Genomic DNA, 26,203 nt, shown 5'->3' on the forward strand with positions numbered 1-26,203 from the left:
AGCATCTTCAGGGGTGTGTGTGTGTGTGTACACAGCTAGAATGCAGAGAGGTGAGCCTGATGGATGCCAGCAGGTTGGAAGGGTGACAGCCTCACGGCTGTTACATGCTGGGGCACAGGCGTGAACTCACACTTCCCAGTTTGTGCACCTTCTCCTGGCCAGGAGGTCCTGGAGAGGACAGCCAGGGCCTGGCTCTACACTGATGACCTCCCTGCTCTTTGTTGTTCCTGAAGGAGGGTCTGGAAATGGGCACCAGAGCGTTTTGAAATTCTGGGCATTGGGAAGGTACTTGATGTCCATCTTGGTCCACCTGCACAGGCTGCATGGATTCCTTCAAGCTGTCCATGAAAATTAATAAAAAAGCAGCGAAGATTTGGGGGCAGTAACAAAGCAAGACACTGATATTTGAGAGTCAGCTGGGAACTAGGAGGAATCTGCCCAGCGCCTTGTGAGCCTTGACTGCTTTATACTGTGGCCTTCTCTCTGGGGAGCTGATGCCCCAGCTGCGACAAGGATGGTTATTTTAAAAACCAGTAGGTGAAACAACTCTTCCTGCCCGCTCTCCAACTCCTAGGTATTTTCCACATTCCCCTTTCATGCAGACAAAAGCGTCGACCCATTCAGATGCTAAGTGGTAAATGTTCCAAGTAAATTTTATTTTAGAATACAAGAGAGGTACAAATGTATTTACAGTTCTACATGTACAATCAAATAATATATATCACAGGTTCGTAAATATCATTTAAGATAAGTATATACAAAGTTAAAGTGACCGTTTTCTGGAAGTAGAGCACAGGTTCTTGAAAACTCTATACATTTTATACTTTTCATCATTATAGTTTATTTTACAAAACGCCCTAGGCGGGATTCTAGTAAATGACTGCAAGGTGGGAAAGGCGACACTAGAGGGCGCCCATGGCCCGGACCGTGGGGAAACCGGACCGAGCCAAGGGCGGAACCTCCTAACATCCCGCACCGCTCGGAGATGCTTTCCGGGCCGAAAAGCCAGTCTTGGCCTCCTGGTGCCGGAGGGTGGTGAGGAGGGCCCCGCATCCCCTTTCCAAGCTTGACGTTAGAGCTGAAGGCGAGGTGGCGTTGGTCCAATTCTCTCATTTTACAGATGGGGATAGGGGAAGCGTAGGCCCAAAGAGAGGCAGGCCTTATCCCAGGGAGTGGATTTCTATTTTGCCTTGGTGCGTGCTTAAGCCGCTTCAGTCGTGTCCTACTCTTTGCACTCCTCTGTCCATGGGATTCTCCAGGCAAGAATACTGGAGTGGGTTGCTGTGCCCTCCTCCAGGGATCTTCCCCACCCAGGGATCGAAGCTGGTCTCCTGCATGGCAGGCAGATTCTTCACCGCTGAGCCACCGCGGTTTTGCCTTCCTTCTCAGCCTGTTTGGCACATTTGTGCCTTGTGTGTCCCCAGGGAGCCCATTTTGGGGTGGGGGGCAGGTGGCCCGAAGGAGAGAAGCCCCCCCACCCCATCCTGGCAGGGAAGGGCAGGTCTCTCCGGCCTCCTCTGGCTGCCCCTGAGCCCGCCAGCCCCCAGCTCTCAAGGAGGGGGCGACACTGCAGGATAGCAGTCCCTGAGGAGGGAGGAGAGAGATGGCGCGTGCCAGCCCCGCTGTGCCCACCCTGGGACAGGGGGGTCGCTCTCCATTCCCAGCACGCGGCTCTCTGTGAGGGTGGTGGGAGTCTGCCTTTCCCCTCCCCCTCGCTGAGGACCCTCGGAGGCTTTCAGTCCCCTCTCCGGCCACCCACGAGGGGGCTATATCATCCCGGTCAGCTGACTCAAGAGGCGCGCGACTCGGGGACCGTCTGAAGAAGAGGTGGCCGATGTCGGGGAGAGGGGAGGGAAGGCCTGGGAGAGGGACTTCGCCCCTCAGGGTCCTCCTGTGCGAAACTGGGGGGAAGAGAGTAAGCCTGGGCGTCATTTCTGGGGCGCGCCTACAGCCGGGGGTCGTGTCGGGACAGATGACAGCCACGTGTCGCGCGGCGGCCCGGGGAATGGGAGGCGCGGGCGCGCGGGCGCGGGGAGCGGGGAGCGGGGGCGCGCACGCAGGCGCAGGTGCTCACAGCACCTTGGGCGGCAGGTGTCGCGTGGCGGCCTGGGGTCTGGGCGGCGGGGGCGCGCGGGGGTGAGCGGGGGCGCGCGGGGGAAGCGGGGCCGCGCACGCAGGCGCCGGGGCTCACAGCACCATGGCCGGCAGGTGGTGAGCGGCGGCGGCGGCGGCGGCGAGCGCGGGCGCGTGCGCGTGCGGCGCGGGCAGAGCTGGCGAGTGGGCCTGCAGCGCGGCGCTGGGCGGCCGGTGGCGCGCGCTCTTCTGGTGGGCGCGCAGGCCGGCCAGCTGGGAGTAGGCGCTCTGGCACACCTGGCACTTGTAGGGGCGCTCGCCTGTGTGCAGGCGCACGTGGTTGCGCAGCGTGGACGACTGGCTGAAGCGGCGGTTGCAAAAGCGGCAAACGAAGGGCTTGTCCAGCGTGTGGATGCGCATGTGCGAGCGCAGGTTGCTGCGCGAGTTGAAGCCCCGGTGGCAGATGACGCAGCGCATGCGGCCCGCAGTGCCCGCCGCCGAGTCCGCGGGGTGAAAGTCCTCTGGCCGCGCGGGCAGAGTCCGGGTGGGGTCGGGCAGGCGGGAAGAAGGAGAAAGAGAGAGCAGCCTCGTTAGCATCCCCGAGGCCGGCGGCTCGACGCCACGCCCCCCACCCGTACGCCTCCCCAAGGGGCGCCCTCCCGGGGCTCAGCCGCCTCGGATCATCAATCAGTCGGGGTGACCCTTCCGCCGACTGATTGGGGGCGCCGCACAGGGGGTGGAAAGGGGCAGCGAGCGCCCTGACCTGGCATCCGTTAGGAGTTGGACTCCAGATCCATGCTGCGAGATCTCGGGGACTTAGTGACTTACCCTCTCGGGGAAGCCTCAAGTTTCTCATCCAGTACAATGAGAACCTATGTGAAGGCAGGGCACCCAAAGCCAGGTGCTTTGTGACAAGCTGGAGGGATGAGGTGGGGAGGGGACACATGGATGCCCTGTGGCCCATTCATGTTGATGTAAGGCAAAAGCCATCACGGTATTGTTAAGTAATTATCCTCTGATTCAATTAAATAAGTAAATTTTGAAAAATAAGTTTTTTTAAAATGGGAACCTACTACGACCTCATGGGGATTATGCACGCTCAGCTCTCAGTCGTGTCAGACTCTTTGTGACCCCATGGACTGTAACCTGCCAGGCTCCTCTGTCTATGGTATTTTCCAGGCAAGAATACTGGAGTGAGTTGCCATTTCATCCTCCACGGGATCTTCCTGAGATAATCACAAAAAAAGCTGACATCTTCAAAGGCTGCTCTGTACAGAGCACTTTACCTGCCTAAGCCTGGACTTAGGAAGTACCAGGCTTATAGTAACCATCCATAAATGGTAGTAACTGTTATAACTACTCCTCTTCCCCCGCAAAACCTTTCATTAATTTATCCCACATTTATTTACTGAGTGCCATCTATGTACCTGGCGGCCTTGATGGTAAAGAATCTGCCTGCGATGCAGAAGACCTGGGTTCGATCCCTGGGTTGGGAAGATCCCTTGGAGAAGGGAATGGCAACCCACTCCAGTATTCTTGCTTGGAAAGTTCCATGGACAAAGGAGCCTGGTGGGGTACAGTCCATGGGGTTGCAAAGAATTGGGTTTGACTGGGCAACTCACTTTTTCAACTATGTACCAGTGAACTGTACCTCACTTTTCTCATCCCCAAAATGAAAGTAATGATGACATTGTTATCATTACTTATCACAGCAAAAAGTTGCTATGAGGATCAGAAAAAAATGGTGTGTGAAGCATTAGACCAAGGGCTGGATAGACAGTAGTTCCTGAGCCTCAGAGTCGTCCTTTAAAAATAAAAATGACCAAATATCACAAAGGTTTTATGAGGACCCAAGTGGGATGATACCTGTAAGAGGTTAAGCCAGATACTTGGCAGGAAATAGGTCTGGAGCAAATGGTCTCTACCATGATGATCAGTGCTGCGCCCAACAAGCACACACACGTGCACACACACTGCTCAGCCTTCATTCAACAGATGCACGCTGAGCACCTACTCTGTGCCAGGTCCAGCACCATGGACAGAGCTGGGAGGGCGCTTAGACATCATCTTGCCCAACAAACATCCTTCTTTTAGAGGTCGGGAAACCGAGCGCAGAGCCATTTCCCACGATTGCACAGCAGAACTGGAATTCAATCCAGTGTCCTTACTGCCTGGCCCCTTGCTCCTCTGCCACACCCTGCTTCTCCCTCCACCCAATCTGCCCCCAGACAGTCTATTTTGTCCAGAATCAGAACTGTCTTCCATCCATGCCTGGACCATGGCAGTGGCTCCAGGGGCATCAGCCTCCTTAAACCAGGAAGTGCCTTGTGCTTGACACTGCTGGAGGCGGAACCAAGGTCCCCAGAAGCCAAGAGTTTCCCTGCCAAACACACACACACACACCCTCAGCCTCTCACTCTCTGTGGGTCCGTTGTCATTGTGGACTCATGGGGACTACCTACCATGCTTGTTCTTCTTCTGCTCCTCCTCCAGTCCGGGCACACCAGGGATCCCCAGGAAGGTGTTGTGTGAGTTTCCATACCACACCAGCAGCTCCTGGTCTGGAGGGATCATCTGTAGGGAAGGAGGCAAGAGGAAGTCCGGGAGGCAGCAGAGGAGGATGTTCCCTGCCCCCCCGCCAGGGGAGGATGTCTGCTCACAGCCAGGAGGAGCTGTCCTAGCTCCCACCATGGACATGTCGATACAGTCGCAGCCCCAAGAGAGCCACACTGGGGTCCCTTTCTACCAGGCTATCTCCAACAAGCTTCACAGACACGGGAGGCCCTGGGATGCTCCGCCCCTCTGCTCCACTCTGCCCAGGCTTCTCATCGTCTCATCCTGGCTCTGCTGCTGGGACCAGAGCTGCCTCCTGGCCGCTCTCCCAAACTGACAACAATGGGATGGAAACCATGCTTCAAGCAGAAGTAACTGAAGAAGGAAAGCTAGAAAACTTGTAATTTCTCTCCGAGGGGAACCAGAGCCAACCAGCCCTCAAGTCTGTAGGGCTAAGCCAGACATCCCCAAGGAGCATGGGCTGCGGGGCGCCCTGTGGTTCTCAGTTACACCCTGCCTAATGGTTTTCTGGAAACATCTCTCAACCAGCACATCCAGGAGGCAGCACCATGTCACATACACTTCTCTCCCCATCACAGGCCTCTGTATGACTCCCTGCAAATGGCTAAAAAAGAAGCATTCAGATCAATGAACGCTTCTGCCTCCAGACATACCGGGGCACCCAGCCTTAAATGGGATCTGTCTCGTCATGTCATAGGCCTCTGGTACAGCTTCCCAGATGGCTCAGAGGTAAAGAGTCTGCCTGCAATACAGGAGACGAGAGTTCAGTCCCTGGGTCAGGAAGATCCTCTGGAGGAGGAAATGGCACCCCACTTCAGTATTCTTGCCTGGAGAATTCCATGGTAGAGGGGCCTAGTGGTCTATAGACTATGGTTTGCAGAAGTGTCGAATATGACTTGGGAACTAAACAACGATAGGTCTATGGCAGAGAACTCCACAGTGACAAGGCTCTGCTGCTCCCAGGGGAGGACCTGCCATCGGGAGGGCTCTGCAGTGACAATCCAGGGAGGCTGCGGAAGGCTCACGCCTGAGGTGGTGCTGACCCCTTCCTCTGGGACATCCCAGGGGCCTGCCACCCCTCTGGTGGCAGGCAGTTACTCAAGGCGAAGAACCCTCAGGTCCCAGCCAGCTAGAGCAAAGGTGAGCGGGCAAGGCCCATCACCTCCTGAGGCCTGGACCCCAGAGGAGTGACTTTGGCACCCACCCTGGGGGGTCACTCTCTGATCAGCCCAGAGCAAGGTGGACACCCCCAGGCAACAGCTGGGTTGTTTTCCTAGTGGGTCCTTTTTGGTTTTTTGGCTGCATCACGTGGCATGTGGGATCTTAGTTCCTGGATCAGGAATTGAACCCGTGCCCGCTGCAGTGAGAGCTCAAAGTCTTAAGCACTGGGCCGCCAGGGAAGTCCCTGGGTGAGTTCTCTTTTAGTTGAAGTGAATACAAAAAAAAATCACACAGGACTCCATGTAGGCTGTCTGAAATCACCCTAGAATGGACCCTTCTCCTTGGCTTCCAGGGTCACAGAGAAAGCCCCCACCCCTTCCCTTTGGTTCTGGCCTGCAGACCCCTGCCAATCACAGAACTGTTCTGCTCACCACACCTGCGTTCCTCTGGTCTGAGCCAGGAAGAACCTCAAACCATCAGAGCCAGCTCTGCACTACTCTGCAGAGGAGGGAAGCAGGGAGAGGAGGGGGAGGAAGAAACAAAGTTCCAGGGGGCCTAGGCGATGTCCATCCTCCGATGACTCAGCCTGAGGTCCCCATGCCCCTTTCCAACAGACCCCACAGCCCTTGGGGTGTCATGGCAAGCCACATGGTCAGTGAGTGACGAGGAGCCTGGCAGAGGGTGCCACGCCCGCTCAGATTGATGGGGTTTAAATATGGAAAGATCACATGCAGTCTCAGAAGCCAAGGGAAATTAGGCCATGCCTAAAAGCAGATAAATGAGAATCTGGCTCAGCAGCAAGAGTCCTCGTGGCCTCTGATCATTCACAGGCTCAGCCACCGTCGAGGAGGCCAGCAGGTCAGAGCTGGAGGCCCTGCTGGAAAAGCTGGGAGAGGTTCGGTGAACCCCTTAGAAAAGAGGGTAATGGAGTAAAGTATTCAGGATAAATTCACTATGAAGGAAGCTGCTGAGAGATGGTGCTGGTGGGCCTTCAGTCCCTGGGTCCCTGGGTGACCTTAGGCGAGCACTCGGCCTTCCTAAGCTTGTCTCCTCAAATGAGGGGGGTGGGGAGCATGATCTCTGAGGTCCCCCCAATTCTAAGACTCTGTCAGTCACCTCCGACATTGTCCCAGCCCCTGGCTTCAATGTTCAGATGACACCAGATCTTTGTACATCACAGTTCTTCTAAAGTGACCAGTGGTCCAGCTGTCCAGACACCTATACATGCCCCTTCCTTCAGGAGATGGTATTGCCAAGGGCTCTGGCTCAGGCGCTGGGGCCACACAGGTCGGGGTCCGCTTGGGCTCCCTGCCTGCTGACCGTGCCCCCTTGGGAAAGTGGCCTTCTGTCACCAGTCCTCACTTTCCTCACCTGTAAAACAGTGACCGCACCCTGCTGGACATCCACCTTTGGGGTATTGGGTCCCCCAGTTGTCCCCACAGAGCCTTCAGTGTGGCGAGGGGGGCCCAGGATGCCCGTGGCTCTGCCTTTAGTGACCATCAAAAGCACAGGCTGGGGAATTCCTCAGAGGTCCAGTGGTTAGGACTTGGCGCTTCCGCTGCCGAAGGCCGGGTTCAGTCTTTGGCTGGAGAATTAAGATCCCGCATGCCACAAGGCAGAACAACAAAGAAAAGCACAGGCTGGCCCGTGTGCCCCCAGGACACCAATACCACGCTGGTGCCACTGTGTGCTGGCACCAACTGAGCAGGAGGGGAAAGCCCAGAGGTGGGGTGAGAGGGGTCAGCAAGCCCCCACGATGTCTCTGAAAACTGCATCGCCATCTCCAGACTTGCAGTCCGGGAGTCAAATGCCTAAGTCAACAGCGGCCTTTTCATTTGAACTGACAGTGATAACCATTACGAAACATAAACGTAACAGTGACAACTGTCATGGTGATGAATGAGGAGCCGAGAACATCTGGAAATGCACGAATTCTGAGGATTGTTATTCAGAATGGTGCTTGGGGATAATGTTTTTAAAATAAGAGCTTTAATACTGACTGTTTTGAGTCATTTATTTACGGACACGTTTTTCAAATGGACGAAAATTAATTTTACTCCTGGATTTTAAAAATTAAAACAGTGACAGACACAAAGGAGCATATTGGGAAAAGTAATTCTCCCACCCAAGGTGCCCAGCCACGTTTTCTGGTTTTCTGCGAATCTTTCCTCAGACGGGTTTGTCATTTTGAGACCCTTTTTTTTTTTTTAAATGTTGATTAAAATTGACTTATATCTTCTACAGGCTGCATCCAATGTTTTAAGAATTAATAAGCACATATTGCTTTTATACAAAAAGAATATATACATTTAAATTAATTAATTTAGCTGTGCTGGGTCTTAGTTACAACAGGAAGGACTTTTTTATTTTTATTTTTTTCATTTGCAGCATGTGGGATCTAGTTCCCTAACCAGGGATCGAACCTGGGCACCCTACATTGGGAGCGTGGAATCTTAGCCATTGGACCACCAGGGAAGTCCCACAAAAAGAAGAGTTTTTAAAGAAAGAAAATCTATTAAAAAGAACCTGCTAGAATTGACAATGACACACATCCCCAGACAGCAAGAAGTTTCCAGTTTGGGGAAAATGGATACATGTGTATGTATGGCTGAGTCCCTTCGCTGTTCACCTGAAACTATCACAGCATTGTTAATCGGTGTACCCCGGTACAAAATTAAATATGTTTAAAAATAAAGTAATCAGAACTGATGACATGAGAGTAATTGAGGTTATCCCGGTCAAGAAAAAAAAAAAAAAAAAGAAGTGTCCAGTTCTCAAAGCAGCGTTGGGGAAGGCAGCCTCACCTCTTGGAGGCTGGGCACTGAAGGTTCTCTCTACCCATCAGAGCTCCAGGGAATTAGCAGCAGCTCCTGGCCTGGACCTCTGGCCTCTGCCTGCTCCCAGTGGCCCCAGAGATGGAGACCAGGAGAGCCCAAGAACCGGCAGCCTGTTCCCTGAGAGCCTAGTACCACTGGCCGGAAGCTCCTGGATGCTGGTCGCCTGAGAGCAAAGAACAGCCACGGTCCTCTGCAGGGACCCCCAGTGCCCTCAGGAGCCCTATTTCTCCTTTCTTTTGAAGAGGTGCCCACTGCACGGCATGTAGGGTCTTAGTCTCCCAACCAGGAATCGAACCCACACCCCTCCCGCCACAGTGGAAGTGTGATGTCTTAACCCTTGGACCGCCTGGGAAGACCCTAGCCCCGTTTCTTTCCAGTCAACACTCTGGCCTGGCCCAGCCGGGGCTCTCCACCGGGGCTCAGAGAATGAGAATCAGCTGCTTGCTCACTTTTCTGTATAGCAGAGACTAACTCGGGACACACAATAAACAAAGCAGTTCCCAAGGAGACGAATGCCACACCATAAAGTTCGCATCATCAAGACTCTGGGTGAATTTCAGAGCCTGACTCCTAAGTTGACAAATTACATGATCTCCCATGTGTGCTTCTTCACCTTCCCTGTCAGCCCAGAAGTTTTGTCCTGACCCATTTCTGAATTTTTATTATCAGTTGAAAATGTGTGGGGGTTTGGGTTTGTTTTCCTAATATAAATTCATGTCACAACATGGAACATGCTCCCAGGAGGCTCTGATGCCCCCTGCCCCTGCCCCCGGCGGTACAGAAACCCTCATCCAGAAGGACCTCGGTGTCATCTGGACCAATATCAATTTCCATTGTACCACAGATGTCCTGACACACCAATTAATAGAGTTCCAGCAAATAGATATTGGTCAGGGAGGTCCCATGGCACAGTGACCAAGGGCTCTGCTCGGGGATCAGACAAATTCAAACCACAGCTCAACAGTCTCCCAAGATCCCCCTGAAACTCAGTTTCATCATCATTAAAATGGGGATAAGGAAAGCCCCAGGCTGAGGGGATGAAAGTTGCGAATATCCTTAGCGTGGTGCTGGCACATCGAGCTGCTCCACGGATGGTAGCATCATTAATGATGCTTATTATTAATAATCAAAGTCCCTTAACTGCACCCACCAGTGAGCAAGGTTGAAAGGAAAATAGAGCCTGTCCTCACAGAAAAAGAAAGATGGAGAGATGGAGCTGTTGGGCTTTAGGGGGAGAAGAAGTTCAATAGCCTGGAACAAAAAGAAAAGTCGCAAACAAGGGAAGAGCCCACATTTCAGGGCACAGTCCTATGCCAAAACATCGGGCGAGGAAAGCCTGAGAAGTTTCTTCCCAGTTCCCAAATCCAAACTTTGTATAAATTATTCCTAAATACTTTACTTGTATTGAATTTGGGGGTCAAATTTCTTGCTTCGCAGGGCAGCCGATTTTATTTATCCCTTTTGTTTTCCTGGGAGAAACAGGTCTGTGTGTCCGCTTTCGAGCCAGCTCCCATCACCCAGAAAAAGACTTATGCATTAACATGTAGTGCCCATGTGCCAGGTGCTGGGCAATTTCTAGAAATGTCATTTTAGGCACCTGAGGTTATAGTCAATTCTTCCGTGGTAGAAGACAGCAAAGGGAGGAGGGTCCTAGTATAACATGCCAGCAAATCCAGCCAGATACCAAATCCACCTGGGCCGGCTGGCCCCAGAAACCCACCACCCTCGTCTCCATTTGGACGGCCTTCCTTTTGAATTTATAGAAAATTTCAGAGCCACATTAGTATATTCTGCTTATTTTATGAAGATGCTTCTTTCCATTTTTTTTTTTTTTTTTCGCAAGAAACGGGTTACTGTTATGAAATAAACATAGCAGTTCTGGGTGACGGGAAGATTAAGAAAACAGGTCATGGCACAGACCCTTCTTGGCTCCCTCACACAAACACAGGACAAACAGCCCCCATACTGCAGAGGCGTCTGGGGAAGTGGCCGGGGGGCAGCAGGAATTTCTTCCAGCCGAGCCCTGCTGCATGGCAGTCAGTCAGACACACCCAGACGCACAGCTGGTCCTGTAAGCGGCATCTGACATTTTGGCGCATCACTTTAAGAAAACTGCCACCACCAGAAAAAAAAAATGTGTCCAACATCACTTGTTTAAAGTAAAATGGGTGATATTTTGTGTTTTCTTATCCCTCGCTCCAGCATTCGGCTTGCTAATTCTGTAGAAGCACGGATAGCCAAATTGGTGATATCCACTAATCTAGATCATATCCAGGAGGATATATTTTCCTAATCTTCTTTCTTCAATGTTTAAAATGTATTTTATTCTGTTTTGTCTTTTGGTCGCTCCGAGTGGTGGCTTTTGGGATCTCAGTTCCCAGACCAGGGACTGAACCCAGGCCCTCGGCAATGAAAAGGCTGAGGCCTAACTACTGGACCACTAGGAAATTCCCTTCTTTTCTTCAGTTTTAATTCCCCGTCAAATGTAGATGACTTTTAAAAATCTGATAATCTTAGATTCCTCCGTGGAAACACATCTTAGCCACCTTGCCCTCTGACTCTGAATTTCTGTACAAATGTCTGTTATTATTTCCTGACTCTGCTCAGCACTCAGCCAGTGACCTGAACAGTGAGATGAGACTCCTGTCTCCATGACTGATGCTGTCGGGAGTCCTTTGCTAAAATCACGTCGGCATCCTTACCCTGTGTGTGTGCGTGTGTGTGTGTATGAGTGCGCACGTCTCTCCGTGGGAGAGATGGAATGAGTGTGAGTCCCCCATCTCATCTGTTTCAGGGTAGCCAAGGAGCAGTGCACAAATGTTAAGGATACATGTGAGACCGAGCAGGTGAGAGGGGGTGCTCTCTGCCAGAAGTGGGGCTCAGCCACACATGAGGCCAATCCTAGTAAGAAGCACCTCCACCCTCAGCCTGGGTTCGGATCAGTCCTGTCTTTACCCTGTCTCATGCAAACTTCAGTCCAAGAACTGCTCACCTTCCTTTTTTTTTGCACAGCAGGGCGTGTAGGATCTCAGTACTGAGACAGGGATCAAACCTGGGCCTGGCATTGAAAGCGCCGAGCCCTAACCCCTAGACCTCCAGGGCATCCCCAACCTCCCTTTACCCTTCCTGCTCCTCCTTGGGTCTGGCCCTCAATGGAACATACTTCCTGGCCACACCAGGGCCCAAGCAAAGGCCATTCTGTTGCCACCCCTGGGAGATTCCCTGGGGTTTTGTCATTAAGTGACAACTGTCCAGTGCCCCCTCAGAGCCTTAGAAAGACGTGAGGCTCTGAGTTGCAGTAAGAAAATGGACTGAAGGAAGGAGGAGTCATTCAGAACACCCCCAAACTCAGCCAAGCCCAGCCCCACTCCAAGAGGCACCGTGCCTCCTTCCACAAGCATGGGGTCCAGAAGACTATGGGGGCACCATCCCCCTCCGCCCCCCCACCCCCTCACAGCACTTGCTGCCAACCTACCATGGGGAGGCGGGGCTGCGAGCCCCTCTCCTGGGCCAGACACTGAGCAACTTTCCTGCCAAGGGACAAGGTCTTAAGGGTCCCGACAGCCTGGCTGCCTCAACTACCACCACTCATGCCATTATCCCCTCCCCAAATACCATAAGCCTGTCTGTCTCTGCCCAAGCATTTCATACCTCCTTTCCATCCCCCTTGAACCTCCTGCCCTGGGCCTGGCCAGCTCCTCACCCCACCCCCACCCCCATCATGGGAAGTGATATCTATCTGCCTGCTATCTCGCTTTCCGTCTTGTCTGAGAAGATTCACTCGCTCAGATATCAATGCTAACATCCCCCTACCCCCACCCCACTCCAATGCCCGTAAAAGCTCCCGAGTCTGCCCGTTACCAAGTAAGACCCAGTAAACGGCAGATGATCACAGACGCCTTCCTCGCAGATTAAACACATGAGGATTACACGCGATCACGCTCATACCACATCTAAAAAAGCCCGACGCCTCCAGTGATGAGGATGTGATAGCTGAGGCTAGAGTCGCGATCCACGCCACCCACACGTCACTGGTGGCCCATGCATGCAGGATGACGGGCAACGCACAGCCAAAACACTGCTGACTCAGTACCTCTCTCCCCACCAGATGCTTTCCCTGGGCCACTTTCTGATGACTCTGCATCTCTGTGGCTTCTCAATCCCAGGACCCCCTCAGCAGGTAATCCCGGGACCTGGCTATTGAGGCACCCATGATGTTCACAATGGCTTGCAGTCAAAGGTTCTGTCCTTTCTGATCTGCAGCAGGAAGCTTGCCCTGAAGGTCATGCTCCTGGAGACTATGATGTTCGGGCTTCAGTCCTCCAGCCTGGGCAGGGCCAGCTAGGCCAGCATCTTCCCCAGCACTCACCTCTTGCTTCCACCACAGTCCCTGGACACAACTGCCCTGCACCCCAGCCCGGCTGTACCCCCACTGCCCCCTACACAGTGATACACACACTCACCTCAATGGCTTTGTAGAAGATGCTGGTACCTATCTGGACCACCTCCAGGTTCTGCTCCTGCTCGTTACGGGCGCATTTGATGTAGGTCATCCAGCTCCGGTGGTCCTCCTGGCTGGCATCGATGAAGTAGCGCACCGTGCCGTCCTCATTGAACACCTGGGCGCAGGTAAATCGGGGGCCGGATGAGGCAGGGCTGTGTGGTGTGTGCTGCCTGGGGCCAGGGCTAGGCACCACACCAAGCACATCCACACAGTGTCTCTTTCCAGCCTCCCAGCACTCCCAGGAAGGGGACACAGCTATTATCATCTCATCATCTCGGTTTTCCAGTGGAGGAAGGGAGGGCTCAGAGCAGTATGGCGATTTGCCTGAGGCTGGCTGGCTGGAAGTGACCAATAGGGAGTCAGTCTCCAGGGCCCCACAGGCTCCTGCTGCCCCAGCCTCCCCACCCCCGATGAAGAGGGGTCTCTCCAGGAGATCACTGACCAAAACGGCATCCCCTCCAGCCAGCTCTCTGGGGAAGCAGTGGAGAGCGCTGGCCAGGACCTCAGAGGGGGACACAGAGGGGCCTATAAAGGGAAGCCTGGCCCACTTGGGGACCTTGGCCTGGCCTCTCTTTGTGGGAGCCACCAAAAGCACTCCTACATCTCCTGGAGCCCAACTTCCTAACCCAGCAGCCAGTGGAGAAAGGAACTGCTGGCCCAGGTCTCCAGAGGTGTTGGAGGAGGTGAGGTTATGAGAGGCCTTGGGGCATCTCCGTGGCCTCCCCCCCCACCGTCCCCCGCTGCTCCTGTGACCACATGCAGGATTTGTCCCACTCCTTGAGCATCTGCTAGGAGGGGGTCGTGGTGGAGCCTTGGGGAAGGGAGGGGAAATGACGCTTGGGAGTGGGTGCATCAGCTGACCTCCTCCAAGTGAGAGCCCCAGGAGGCGGAAGTGCTCTGGACTGGCTTTATCCCAAGGCGGGGGGGGGGGGGGGGGGGCTTTGCTGGCATCTGGCACTGTTGTAGGGAGGAGAGACAGAAGTCCTTGGATGGAAGGTCACTTTCCTTCTCTAAAATGGGAATAATAATCCACTGGGCTGCTGAGACAATCTGGTGGAATGCAGGCCCGGTGCTCAGAAAGCGGACTCCATGCTCAGAAAGCGGACTCTGTGCCAGTTCAATGGCACTCGTGTCCGCTGTCATTGTTCCATCTGGTTTGAGAAGCCCGACTCCCAGGAAGCACCCTCTCCCTTCATCCTTCCTTCCAGCCATGATCACCCCAAGTCCAAGGCTGGCTCTGAGGGGCTCTCTTTTGCTGCTGCTGGAGTGAGGGGATAAATGCAGGTGGCAGGGAGGTGGCTCCCAGGAATGGCTTCCCAGGTCTCCAGTGGGACTCTGGGCAAGGTACATGTCTTCTCTGGGTCCCGGTGCTGCCCCACCCCAGCCCCGGAAGTGCTCCCCAAGGTTCACAGGAGGAGAGAGGCTTCGCCTTGTGATTTGGGGAGGAACCTCCAGACATCAGGCAAGGTGAAGGAATCGACCTCAGGGACCAGTCATGGCCCAGCCCAAAGTGCCTACAGATTCCAGCAAGGGAAGAACCAGCAGTGGGTCAGGCAGGCAGCCAGGGCCCCACCCACATCCCACACCCCGCAGTCCACACTGCTCTTCCCCTCACCCCCACGACCCAGAGACCCTGCCTACCTCCCACATGAGGTTGTTGTTCTTGCAGATGTCCACGTGCTCTGGAGCGATGACACGGCCAGTGAAGGGGCCCATCTCGGTGCCGGCCTTGATCCACGTCTTGGAGAAGATGCCAAGGCCCTCGCCGGGGATGGAGCTCTGCGCGATGATCACTTCGGCCGGCAGCACCAGGCTGGACAGCTTCTGAACCTCTGTGGCCACCAGGCAGGGGGACTGGGTCAGAGCGGAAGGCAGGGAGGCCCGGCTCTTCCCTCCCCTCCCCCGCCCCCCGGGGGTGAAGGCTCAGCAACCCGCGGAGCCTCCGAAAGCAAGAGGTGCCTTTGGAATTCATTTCTAGGAGAGTTTTCTTGTGTTTGTTTTCGTTTTGGGTCTCTCCACAAATTCTCAGAACATCCACAACCGCCCTTCCCCTCCACTTCGGCCAAGTTTAAGAACTGCGGGGCCGACGGCAGTTTAGGCCTTAACCAATGAGTAAACTGAGGCCCGGTCCCACGAGGAGGTGACGGCCCAGCCAAAACTCTTTCGCCCGGCTCGGGTTCTGGGCGGTTCTCCCGTGGCTCCGCGCGCGCTGCGCTTTCCGGCACGGAGCGCAGGGCACTGTCGGAGGACCCCGGGCTCGGCCAGGGGCTCTGACTTCGCTTGGGGTGCGGGGAACCCCGCGCCCGCGGCGCTCCGACCGTGCTGGGAAAGGAAGTCGGGCTCTGAGGCGGAGGCGGCTAAAAAGAAAGGCGGGCGACGGCGGCGGGCGGTATTTCACGCTTTCTGGGTGACCCTGGGCGTGCCCGGGTTCCCGGCGAGATCCGGGTTTGCCAGGAAGGGCAGTGCCCGGACCTAGGCCAGCCGCGAAGTCGCTTCTCCCGGTGGACAAGAGCCGGGGCGGCCCGCAACCCCCTGGGGGGGGGGTCCTCCTGCCTTGGCCGGGCAGCCGGGGTGGGAGCGGAGAGGCGCACAGGGGCGGCCTTCATGTCTTACAAGGTTCCCCTCTAAGCTACCTGGGAAAATACCCGGCGAGCGGGCCGGCTGAAAGAGGGGGTTAAACGGTGTCCATTGCGGCGCGGCCGGCAATTTGTCACGCTGTTAAAGTGATCGCATTCATTCGGCTCCATTCGAAAGAAATTGCTAATTCTAAATTCATTAGCCCTGGAAGAATGCTGTAGCAGTAAATTGTAGCTCAATGCGGAGGGGACTTGTTTAAAAGGGGCCGAGGAATTCCCCTTACAAAAAGGGGGGATTAGACGGTTGACATAGCGTGAATGGAAGTGGAATTAGTCTGCACGGTAAATTAAGAGAGGAACAGAAATCGTAAAGGGGGAAAAGGGGGCGACGCGCAGAGATGCCAGCGCCGGGGAAAGATATTGTTTGCGGGTTGATGAATGAGGAGTAAGAACTTGAGACATCTTAAAGAAAAGAAACTTTTCTCCCTCTCTCATTCTCTCCCTCGCTCGCTCTCGCCGCTTTCTCTCCTGTCCGCCCTCCCTCCGCCCCCTCCCCAGCCCTCGCTGCCTTTTAAAGTTCTTGGTTTAAGTGGGAACTCTCGCGGGTCAAGCCCAAGTTAACTAAATGAATTTAAAACCCCTTCTTTTTGAGTCAACTGCTATTACACGCCTAGTAAGGCTTTAAATGCCGGGAACCCGCCGGCTCAAGGAGGGTGAGGGGCGGCTGGGGAAGCGCGGGGGCGGCGGGCCGACAGCCTGAGCGCCCAAATCTCGGACTTCGAGCCGCGCGCAGTGGAGGCGCCCCCCAGCCCGGGCTTGGCTGCTTGCGCCCCGGCTCGGCTTACGAGAAACTGAGTCACGGGCCGCGTGTGGAACTCCCGGATGGGCGCGAGCGGCTGCCACCGCCCTCTGGTCCCTGCCGCGGCCCGCGCGTGTGGGCCCGGGAATCAGGGGGCTGCGGGGAGGGAGGGATGCGATCCGCCCCGACGGAGCGACTCACCGCCCGAGAAGGACTGCGCCAGGACCTCGGCGGTGAAGGCGGTCTTGGGGCTGGCGTGGTGGCTCTTGTCTTCGAAGAGCTGCTCGCCCAGCACGTTGCGCCAGCGGCCGTACAGGAAGCTGTGCAGGATGTCGGAGGTGATGACCTCGGCCAGCGCCAGCCCCGGCGCCTTCAGCCCGGTCTTGAGCACCAGGGCCTCCGCCGGGAGCACGGAGCCCATCATGGGCGGCCCGGGGCTCGCCGGCGCCGAGGACGAACGGACGGACGGACGGACGGACGGACGGCCCGGCCGAGGCGGGGGATGTGTTGGACGAGCTGGGGGGGAGCCCAGGAACGGGAGAAGATAGTTGTGATAGGGAAGGAAGAGGGGCCGAGGGAGAGGGAAGCGAGGGGGTGGCTGGGAGGGAAGTGAACGAGGGAGCCCGAGGCAGAAGGCAGAGGGAGACGGGAAATGTGCAGCGATGGCAGAGGCGGCGCGAAGGGCTGGAGAGCCAGGGGTGGAGGCGGAGGCGGGTGCGGGGAGGCGGGGGCGGGCGGTGCGGGGTGGGTGGGAGGCGGGTGGCTGCAGAGAAACGGGCGGCGAGGGGCTCTCCGCCGCGCGCTCGCCTCTCACACACCCGGCCCGGTCGGTCTTCCCCTTGGCAAAAAATCTCAGCGCCTTTATAGGAGCCGCAGTGACCCTCCTAATTGGTTATTAATGACCCCCTGACGTCGGAGGACAGACTTGTTGTACCCGGCCCAGGCGCGAGGAGCCTTCGCCGCCAGAGCTCAAGGGGCGGGGGCGCTTGGCCGCTCGGATCGGTCCCCCCCACCCCGCGCTCCTCCCGCCCCTCCCTGGCCCTGCCAGCACACCCCCCCTTCTTTCTCCTCCTCTCCCCACGGGAAGCGCCGGGCCAGGAAGGAGGCTCGGCCCGCGGCGAAGAGAGGAGGGGGACGGAGCAGGGCAGGGGGTGCAGCGAGGCTCGCTCGGACTCCAGGGACCAAGACTAGGCAGGAGGAGACGCCTGCCCTCGGGCCCCGCACTCACCCACGATCCCAGGCCGGATCTGCGCTCTGCATCCCGGCCGGGCCAGGCCGCCACTCACCTCCCCTGCGCTCCCTGGCCCTGCCTGGCCCGCCGGCTGCCGCGCTCTCCCCGCGCTCCACGCCCCAGAGTGCGGTAGTCGCCCCGGAGCCAGCCGGCCCGGCGCAGGCCCGCGTTGAACTCCTGCGCAGACGGCGCTGCGGAGACAGCCGCTTCGCTTCAAACGGGCCTCTGCAACCGCCCGGCTGGCTGCCGGTAGCCGGTGGAGAAACTCCTCTCTGGGCGGAGAGGGCTGCGGGGCGGAGCTGCGGCCGCCGTCGGGGCTGGGGATGTCTCGGCTTCGCGGGAGACATCTCCCGGTCCTCGGGTGGGGCTAGATCGGGGTTGGGAAGGGCACACCCGCAGACCGAAATTCGCGGGTCGCTTGGCAAAGGCTTTTTCCTGACGGATGTAGGGAGATCGAAAGAGGTCCCTGGAGCATCGCCAACGGGAACGGCAGTGCCCAGGAGCGAACGCCTCCGCATCTGCAGGGAGCTCCCCGGGGCCGGGCCGCGCTGCTCCCTTGGCTTGAGGCTCGAGCCCCCTGACTCCTTCAGTTCAGCTGCGACCTAGGGAAGCCCGCCAGCGTCCTGCACCCCTTCCTGCCTCCTACCGCTGGCCTCCCACTTCACTCCCTCTCTCCCTGCTTGCTTCCCCACCCCACCTCAACCTTACCCGGCCAGCAGACTCTCTTCACGAAGATTCCAAGGCTTCCCAGAGGGCGAGCGCAGTCTCTCTCGGGAGACCGGGAGCCGGGAACCAAAGTGGGAAGGCCACCGCTAACCTGCGGGCTTTGCTGCCACCCAGGGTTACTCTCAAGTCCCACCCCTACTCCCCAGCCACAGACGAGGGATGGGGAGCACCGAGGGCACCTTCATCTGCTGAACTCCGCACCGTTCCCACCAATGTCAGATTCCAATAACCGGTTTTCTGGACCTTCAGGCCAGTGCCTTGGGCTCGCTCACTGGTGAGCTGGAGGAATGGGACCCCCCCCCCCCACACACACACACAGGCCTTGTCCTCAGAGAGGGGGCTTGGGCAGAGGGGCAAGGGGGCCTGGTTTCCTACAAGGAGTACTGTCTTCATGCCCCTTGGCAAAGAGCTCCCTTCGCAGCCGAGTCCTGTCTTTGCTAAGCCAGCCCTGCACCTGGCAGCCACGGACACACCAAGACACACACGGTTCGGCCCAGGGGTCTCCTGCCATCCCGGGGTGACCATCGGGGCGTAGAGTCAGGAAGGCGGGAACCACTATTCTTCAGACCCAAGGCCTGAAGTCACCTCGAGTCTGATGCCTCAGGGGAAGCCGCACTGGGCACCAGGGGCGACCGTCGGGCGTGGCGCCAGCAGAGGGCAGCGCGGCAGAGGAGCAAGCTGCAGCCCGCGCGCAGGTCAGGGTCCCGGGAACCTCGACTTTCTTCCAGACGTCGCCAGAGAGCCACACTGGCTCTGGCTTGAGGCGAGAGTTCGACTCCGAGGGGAGCGGAGGGACTCAGGGCGTGGGAGTCTCCCCCGCTCCTGGGTCTCTGTTTCTAGGAAGACTCGGTGGAGAGCAAGATGCGCCCAGGGTGGAGGCGACTACGCCGTCGGGGAGAGCCCCCAGGAGCCGCAGCCAAGCTCAGCGAGCGCCTCCGGGAGACAGCGGCGGATCGAGGCCTGCTGTCATCCCTGGGACGGCCCTTCTCCTCTCTGAGCCTCGGTGTCCCTGTGTGGGCAATGGTTTGGGTTGGACTTTGTGAACTGAGGCTTCTTCGCGCCTTGTGTCTTTCTGGGTCAGGTCACTTTCCAATGAATACCCTGCGAATTTTGCCGATTCCAGGGGCCACACCCCACCGAGCCAAGTCTGTGCGGTTCCTCTGTCCCGGGGTGCAGCATTTAGGTCCTGGACCTTCTTGGCTCGGGGTCAGAAGATGAAGTGACTGCAGCTAGGGAGCCCTATTCCCTTCGCCTGCACCCGCGAACGCAGAGAGCGGTGCTGTGGGCGGGACGGAGGCGGAGCGGCCCGGGAGCATCTCCACCGCGCGCTCACATTTTGTGCCTCGTGTCTAGCCGCCGACCTATCCAACCGCGCCCCAGTCTTAGGGCCCCTTGGAACTGGGGAGCAAGGCTCCCGCGATTGCATCTACCCTCTCTGAGATTGAGAGGGAAAGCCCTGCATTTCCCGAGGTTTCTCCGCGGATGAACCGAGTCCTTTTTCGGGGGTCCAGGGCGCGGAGTGTGTCCGCTCCAAGCCCCCTCCGCTAGCCCGGGCCTGGCCTGAACACGCAGGCGCCCCCACACCCCACCCCCACCCCCTCCACCTCCGCCACCTCCGCCCTCGCGCCCGCGGGCCGCCGCTCCGAGATCTCTTTAATATTCATGGGCGTTAATAGAGAGGCCCCCAGTATATCGGTCCATTGTGGGAGGCTCGTAGGGCTTGAATAGGCCCCGGCCCCCTTTCTTCGGCGCGGCTTCCCCAGGGGCCGGGCCAGGAGTGAATGGCCCCGCTTCCCGCCCCGCGCCCCCTCCCCCTGGCTGGGACAACATCTTTATCCCCGTCGTCGCCGCCGCCGCCGCCTCCGCCGCCGCCGCTGCAGCCCGGGCCCCTATTCACGCGGCCCGGGCTCCGGGCGGAACGAATCAATCGGCCGCGGCTCTTCGGAGGTCATCCTCATAGCCCGGGGTCCCCCCTTCTCTGCGCGCCCACGGGAGTGGAGAGAGGGAGGCGGCGGCGAGCAGGCCGACGCCACGGACTGAGGGGCACTGGGCGGGCGGGCGGGGCAGGTGGACATCCGGGCAGGTGAAGCGGCAATCCGCGCCCCGCGGCGGCCGGAGGCGGGCTGGTGATTTCTACTTGTTGACCCGCGCTGGGCGGATCACGGAGAGAACCCGGGCCACAGCCCGACGCCGGAGGCCTGTCCTACCTCCCCTCGCGGCACCCGCAGGAGCCCCTTCGAGTGCGGTGGCCGCATCTGCGAGGCCCAGGGCACAGGGTGGGAGGGGGGCCGCCTAGGGCTCCCCAGGCCCCGCTCCTCTGCCCGTAAGGCACGTTCGTTCACGCCGGTGCGCTCAGGTCTGGTCTGCTCTCTTCCCGGGGTGATCGGAGGGGAAGCCTGTCTCCCGGCTTCCGCGCCCTCACTCGGCGGCCCCGGTCCGGGGTGGAGGGGGCGCTCGTCAGTCAGGCGGGGCCGCGGCGCACCGGTTCCCGCCCCTCCCGCCCCGCCGGCCCTAGGAGGCGCAGAAAGGAGCCCATTGTCCGCCGGGAAATACATTTTTGGGGGCCAAGTGAAAGCCCGTCTTTCTTTTGAACTTTAGAAGAGTCTTCTGCTTCGCCCCTCGGAGGGAGAGATTTGTCCCCACCTCCCGGGGGCCCCGCGCGCCTCCTCCTCCCGAAACATCTGCCAGGGGAAAATCCACCCTGGAGGGCAGCTCGCACTCGCTCTAAGCCCCGCGAACTCATTAAAAAGATATTAGCGGCGGGGGCAGGGCCCGCGCAGGTATCGATCGGCCGGAATGAGCCGGAGAAAGAAAAGACGAAGAATGCGGACCCGCGGCGCCCCTGCCGCTTACCCCGGTCCCCTGGCCCCCTGCGCTGCAGCCCCGAGGCGGGAGTGGGGCCCCTGCGCGGTCCGCGCGTCCGGCGGTCGGCGGGTCGGGCTGCCTCTGGCTGCTCCTCGCGCCCTCCCCTGCCCCGCGCTCCCGCCCCCGCCCCTCCTAGCCCGCACGCGGGTTCCCGTCTCCTCCCGCCACGTCCCTGCTCCGCCAGCTCTCCGCAGCCGTCGCGCGCCCCCATCCACGTCTCGCCTTCTCTCCCGCTCCGTCCCTGGCACTCTCTCCTTTTTCTCCTGCGCTCCGGCAGCCCCTCCGGCTTCCTCACACCCTTTGGGCTTCCTCCCCCCATTTCTCTCTTCTGCTAAATCTCAGTCTCTCTGGTCCCCAAGCCCGCGGGGCCTAAGAAAACTCCTTCCTCGCCTGGGGCCCGTGTCTCCTCGGTTCCCGCAGGCCGATTCGGGGCTCCGGGGTGCGTCCCCTCTCGCGCGCGCAAAGAAGCTACCACTGCGGAGATGGGGTCGGGGCGCGGTCCGCCGAAACGGTTTCAATAGACGTGACTCAGGCTGGCTAGCGCGCGGCTGTCGGGCGGAGTGGCGGCCTCAGCGCCGCCGTGAAAAAGGACCGCCCCACCCCATCTCCAATCTAATTAGCCTCCGTGGCCGCGGGGAGACAAAGGCGCGCCCCGGGGGTTCCCACGGCGAGCGCCGTCATCTGCTCCCAGGCCGGCAGGCAGGTGACTGGCACGCGAGTCTCTCTGGGCGCGGAGGCCCGCGTGCCTCCTCCTCTGCGCTTCCTGGAACCTTCTCCCCGTATCGCCCACGCCCGGGGCCTCCAGGCCAGCGGTTGGCAGCGCCGAAGTCCTGGCAGATCGATGCGGCGGGGCTGAGGGGTGAGGCACGTGGGCAAGCTGGAACTCCAGGAGGGGCGCGGGAAGGCACAGGCTTTAGGAGATAGAGTCGGGCAGAGATGGAGGGAGACGGAGGCAAAGAGAGGCCAAGATAAAATTTAGTCTGAGACTTCGGAGATCCAAGGATGCAGAGAAATGAAGGAAGTGGAGGCAGGGATTCCAAAAGAGCCTGGGGCTTGGGGAGACTTCTGAGAGTCAGAGAAATGGTGGAGAGGCAGGGATGGGGGTGCCTGGGACACAGAGACTGGGTACAGGGAGAGGGTCTGGAGAAAGCAGGCAGGAAGGATGAAGAGAGGAGGCTGGGGCCCGGGGTAGGTGGGAGATGGGTGGTACCCTTCTTTGCCTGTCTTTCTCCAGGCCCTCTGGCCTGGCCCCTCACCAGCTTTCAGCCCCTCCTGTGTGCCTAGGACCAGCTCCAAGGAAGCGTCTCTGACTCATTCACTCCCCGCCCCCTTCTTTCTCCAGAGGCCCTTCCTCCACCATCTTTGGGCCCTTGCACCTGCTCACCTTCCCTTCTGCCATATTCACAGCCTGGTGATCAGACTGGGAGCTCCTGGAAGGCAGAGACCTTGTCTGGATCTTCCTTGGTCTCTGGGGCCAGCTCTGGGGCTTAACACACAGCGGATGCTCAGCCAGGGAAAGAATGACGGGGGTGGATGGAGGCAAGATGGTGTTCAGTTCAGTTCAGCCGCTCAGTCGTGTCTCTTTGCGACCCCATGAATTCCAGCACTCCAGGCCTTCCCTCCATCACCAACTCCCGGAGTTCACTCAAACTCAAGTGCATCAAGTCAGTGATGCCATCCAAACATCTCATCTTCTGTCATACCCTTCTCCTCCTGCCCCCAACCCCTCCCAGCATCAGAGTCTTTTCCAGTGAGTCAACTCTTCGCATGAGGTGGCCAAAATATTGGAGTTTCAGCTTTAGCATCAGTCCAATGAATATTCAGGGCTGATTTCCTTTAGGATGGACTGGTTGGATCTCCTTGCAGTCCAAGGTGCTCTCAAGAGTCTTCTCCAACACCACAGTTCAAAAGCATCAATTCTTCGGCACTCAGCTTTCTTGGTGTGGACTAATTCAAAGAACCATGAGGCCTCTGAACTTGTTCACCTTCTCTGGGTGGCATGAGGAAGCCTCTGTGTCCCAGCGAAGTGGCATCTAGGGACCTCCAGGAGCTATCGAGCCAGCATAGCCAGCAGGCTAGGGCAGCCCAGATCCTCAGAACCCTGGGCCCCAGTTAGGATGTTAGGGAGGAGACGCCAAGGCCCAGCCTCGGATGCTCCCACATGGGTAGACACGAGGCAGTGGGATGTGTGTCATGAGACCCGAGAGGCTGAGCCAGAGGGACCCACAACTGCCAGCCAGGCCTGCTCCCACTCATCCTAGCTGGGGCCTCAGACTCCCTGGGCCTTCCTGCCTCCAGTCCTATGTCTCATGCACAGAGAGATGCCGCTCCCGTGGCATCCGATCATCATTGCTGTCTTAGCTCCAAAACAGTCCGCAGCACGGAGTATAAAGTGGTGAGGGCCGCCGCTGTCTGAGAGCTTCATTTACGCCTCTGCAGCCTTGGGTCAGGCAGGTGCAGAGGCAATGAAGAGCTCATGTAGCAACTCTGCAAGGTAGGTTTCCACAGTCCCCCCATCCTACAGCAGAGAAATGGAGGCTGTGCAAGAGTAGTGGATGCTCTCCAAGCCTGGACCCTTCCCTTCTATGCCTTCCTTGCTCTCTGCACAGCCAGTGAAGAAAGCCCTCAGGGTGGTATCATCATATCCGTGTATAAGCCTGAATATAAGGCAGAGAAGAAAGCTCTCCATGTGCCCCCATGCTCAGGACTCTAGATGTATCAGAAAATGGGTGTTCAACTGGACTGAATGGAGATTTTTTTTTTTTAAGTCTTTTTATTTTGTATGGGGTATAGCCAGTTGACAATGTTGTGATAAAAAATAAAGAAAGAAAAAAAGAGAAAACAAAAAAAATCCCATAAAATAAAAGAATAAAGAAAAAAAGAAAACAAACACCCACACACAAAGAAAACAGTGCTGTGGTAGTTTGAGGTGAACAGTGAAGGGAATCACCCACACACGCATGTGTCCATTCCTCCTAAACTCCCCTCCCGTCCAGGCTGCCACATAATATGGAGCAGAGTTCCCTGGTCTATACAGTAAGTCCTTGTTGCTTATCCATTTCAAATTGGATGGAGATTTTTCTTAATGTTAGACTCATGTATATCCTCCCACCCCTCCTCCTCTTTGTCTGAGGGCAGACTTTGGGCAATCAGGAAAAACAAACTCACTTGCAGACCAGTTAAATAAGGTGTGTGCCGTGTGCTCAGTCGTGCGCGACTCTTTGCTATCCCATGGACCATAGCCCGACAGGCTCCCCTGTCCATGGAATTCTCTAGGCAAGAATACTGGAGTGGGGTGCCATTTCCTTTTCCAAATAAGGTACAGTTACAGTGAAAGGAAATGTGCCACTCCAGGTATCCAGAGCTTCCATGCTGGCTCTGCTGGAGACCTTGGTTCAGTCCCTGGGTTGGGAAGCTTCCCCGGAGGAGGGCATGGCAACTCACTCTAGTATTCTGGCCTGGAGAATTCTGGAGACTGTATGGTCCATGGGGTCGCAAAGAGTTGGACATGACTGAGCGGCTTTCACTTTCAGATATCCAGTAAGTCACAAATTGGATTTTTTTCCTGGAGGTTTCTGGACACCCCAGTCTCTCAGACCATCGTGTATTTATTTATTTATTTATTTTTAAGATTTTTTTTTCTTTTGGTTGTGGACCATTTTTAAAGTCTTCATTGAATTTGTTACAGTATTGCTTCTGTTTTCTGTTTTGGTTTTTTGGCCCAGAGGCATGTGGGATTTTACTTCCTCCACCAGGGATTGAACCCCCGCCCCCTGCACTGGAAGGCACAGTCTTAACCACTGGGCAGCCAGGACAGTCCCTCATGTATTTATTTTAATTATGCAAATGTTTAATGTATGCCTGCTGGGTGCCAGGCTGGACCTGGAGATCGAGTGAGGGTTGTCATATCCTGCAGGGTCAGCCTGGCCCTAGTGGCTTCTGGTTCCAGAGACTTTGGTTCAAGGTCATTTAGTTCAGCCAGCATCTAAGGATCACTCGCGCTGCACCAGCCCTGTCCAGGCACTGAGAGGCTGAAGAGGACTCAGCTGGTTTCCACCTTCAGCATGTTGATGCTTCCGGAGCAAGCCAGGCACATCCACGTGCCCACGCCACGCCGTGAGATGTTAGCCAGAGATGGAGACTCCTTCTCCATGCAGTTTCAAGAAGAGAAGCTTCGCCTCCTTGTTCTCCCGCTGGTCAAAATGTCCTCTTCCTCTCTACAGCTCCTGTGAAGGGAGTACTTGGAGCCACCAGCCTACCATGCCCATTTTTTCTCACCATGAAGTGAGAAGGTGTACTTTCTCTTCTTTTTTTAATGTTTATGTATGTGTGTATTTGGCTGTGCCTGGTCTTACTTGCGGCACATGGGATATTCAGTCTTCACTAGGGCATGCAGGATCTTTAGCTGCAGCATGTGGACCCTTAGTTCTGGCATGTGGGACCTAGTTCTCCCATCAGGGATCGAACCCGGGCCCCCTGCATTGGGAACATGGAGTCTTAGCCACTGGACCCTCAGGGAAGTCCCAGAAGCTACACTCTCACACCCCCAGATGGGGGGCTTTGAATTCTGGGTGAGCAGTGAAATACTTTCTTTGGGTGAGATCTTGGGAAGGAATCTGATTAAAACACAATTACAGGGCTTTCAGGTACAGCTCTGCCATGTGGAAAACTTGGAAATCATCATCTTCACCTTTTTTTGGTCTATTCGCCAAGCCGTGTCTAGCCCCCTGTGATCCCATGAACTGCAGCACACCAGGCCTCCCTGTCCTTCACTGCCTCCCTGAGTTTGCATCACCTTCCCGAATGGAAAATCAGCAGTTCTTCTCGGGTCCATCAGAGAACTGAGGTTGCGAGGCG

At 57.1% G+C, this 26,203-nt stretch overlaps 1 protein-coding gene across 1 annotated transcript; it reads right to left on the bottom strand.

Moving 5' to 3' along the window:
- Positions 1 to 635: 635 nt before the first annotated feature.
- Positions 636 to 16,948, bottom strand: PRDM12 (PR/SET domain 12). The gene is made up of 5 exons (XM_069586271.1): positions 16,726 to 16,948; positions 14,791 to 14,981; positions 13,109 to 13,264; positions 4,536 to 4,647; positions 636 to 2,594 (listed from the first exon to the last, which is right to left on the bottom strand). Exons 1-5 carry the CDS (start codon positions 16,946 to 16,948, stop codon positions 2,188 to 2,190), a joined length of 1,089 nt encoding a protein of 362 aa, XP_069442372.1. The 3' UTR covers positions 636 to 2,187.
- Between the last annotated feature and the right edge of the window lie 9,255 nt (positions 16,949 to 26,203).

This window comes from Ovis canadensis, chromosome 3 (genome assembly GCF_042477335.2).
Source record: "Ovis canadensis isolate MfBH-ARS-UI-01 breed Bighorn chromosome 3, ARS-UI_OviCan_v2, whole genome shotgun sequence".
NCBI classification, from domain to species: Eukaryota; Metazoa; Chordata; class Mammalia; order Artiodactyla; family Bovidae; genus Ovis; species Ovis canadensis.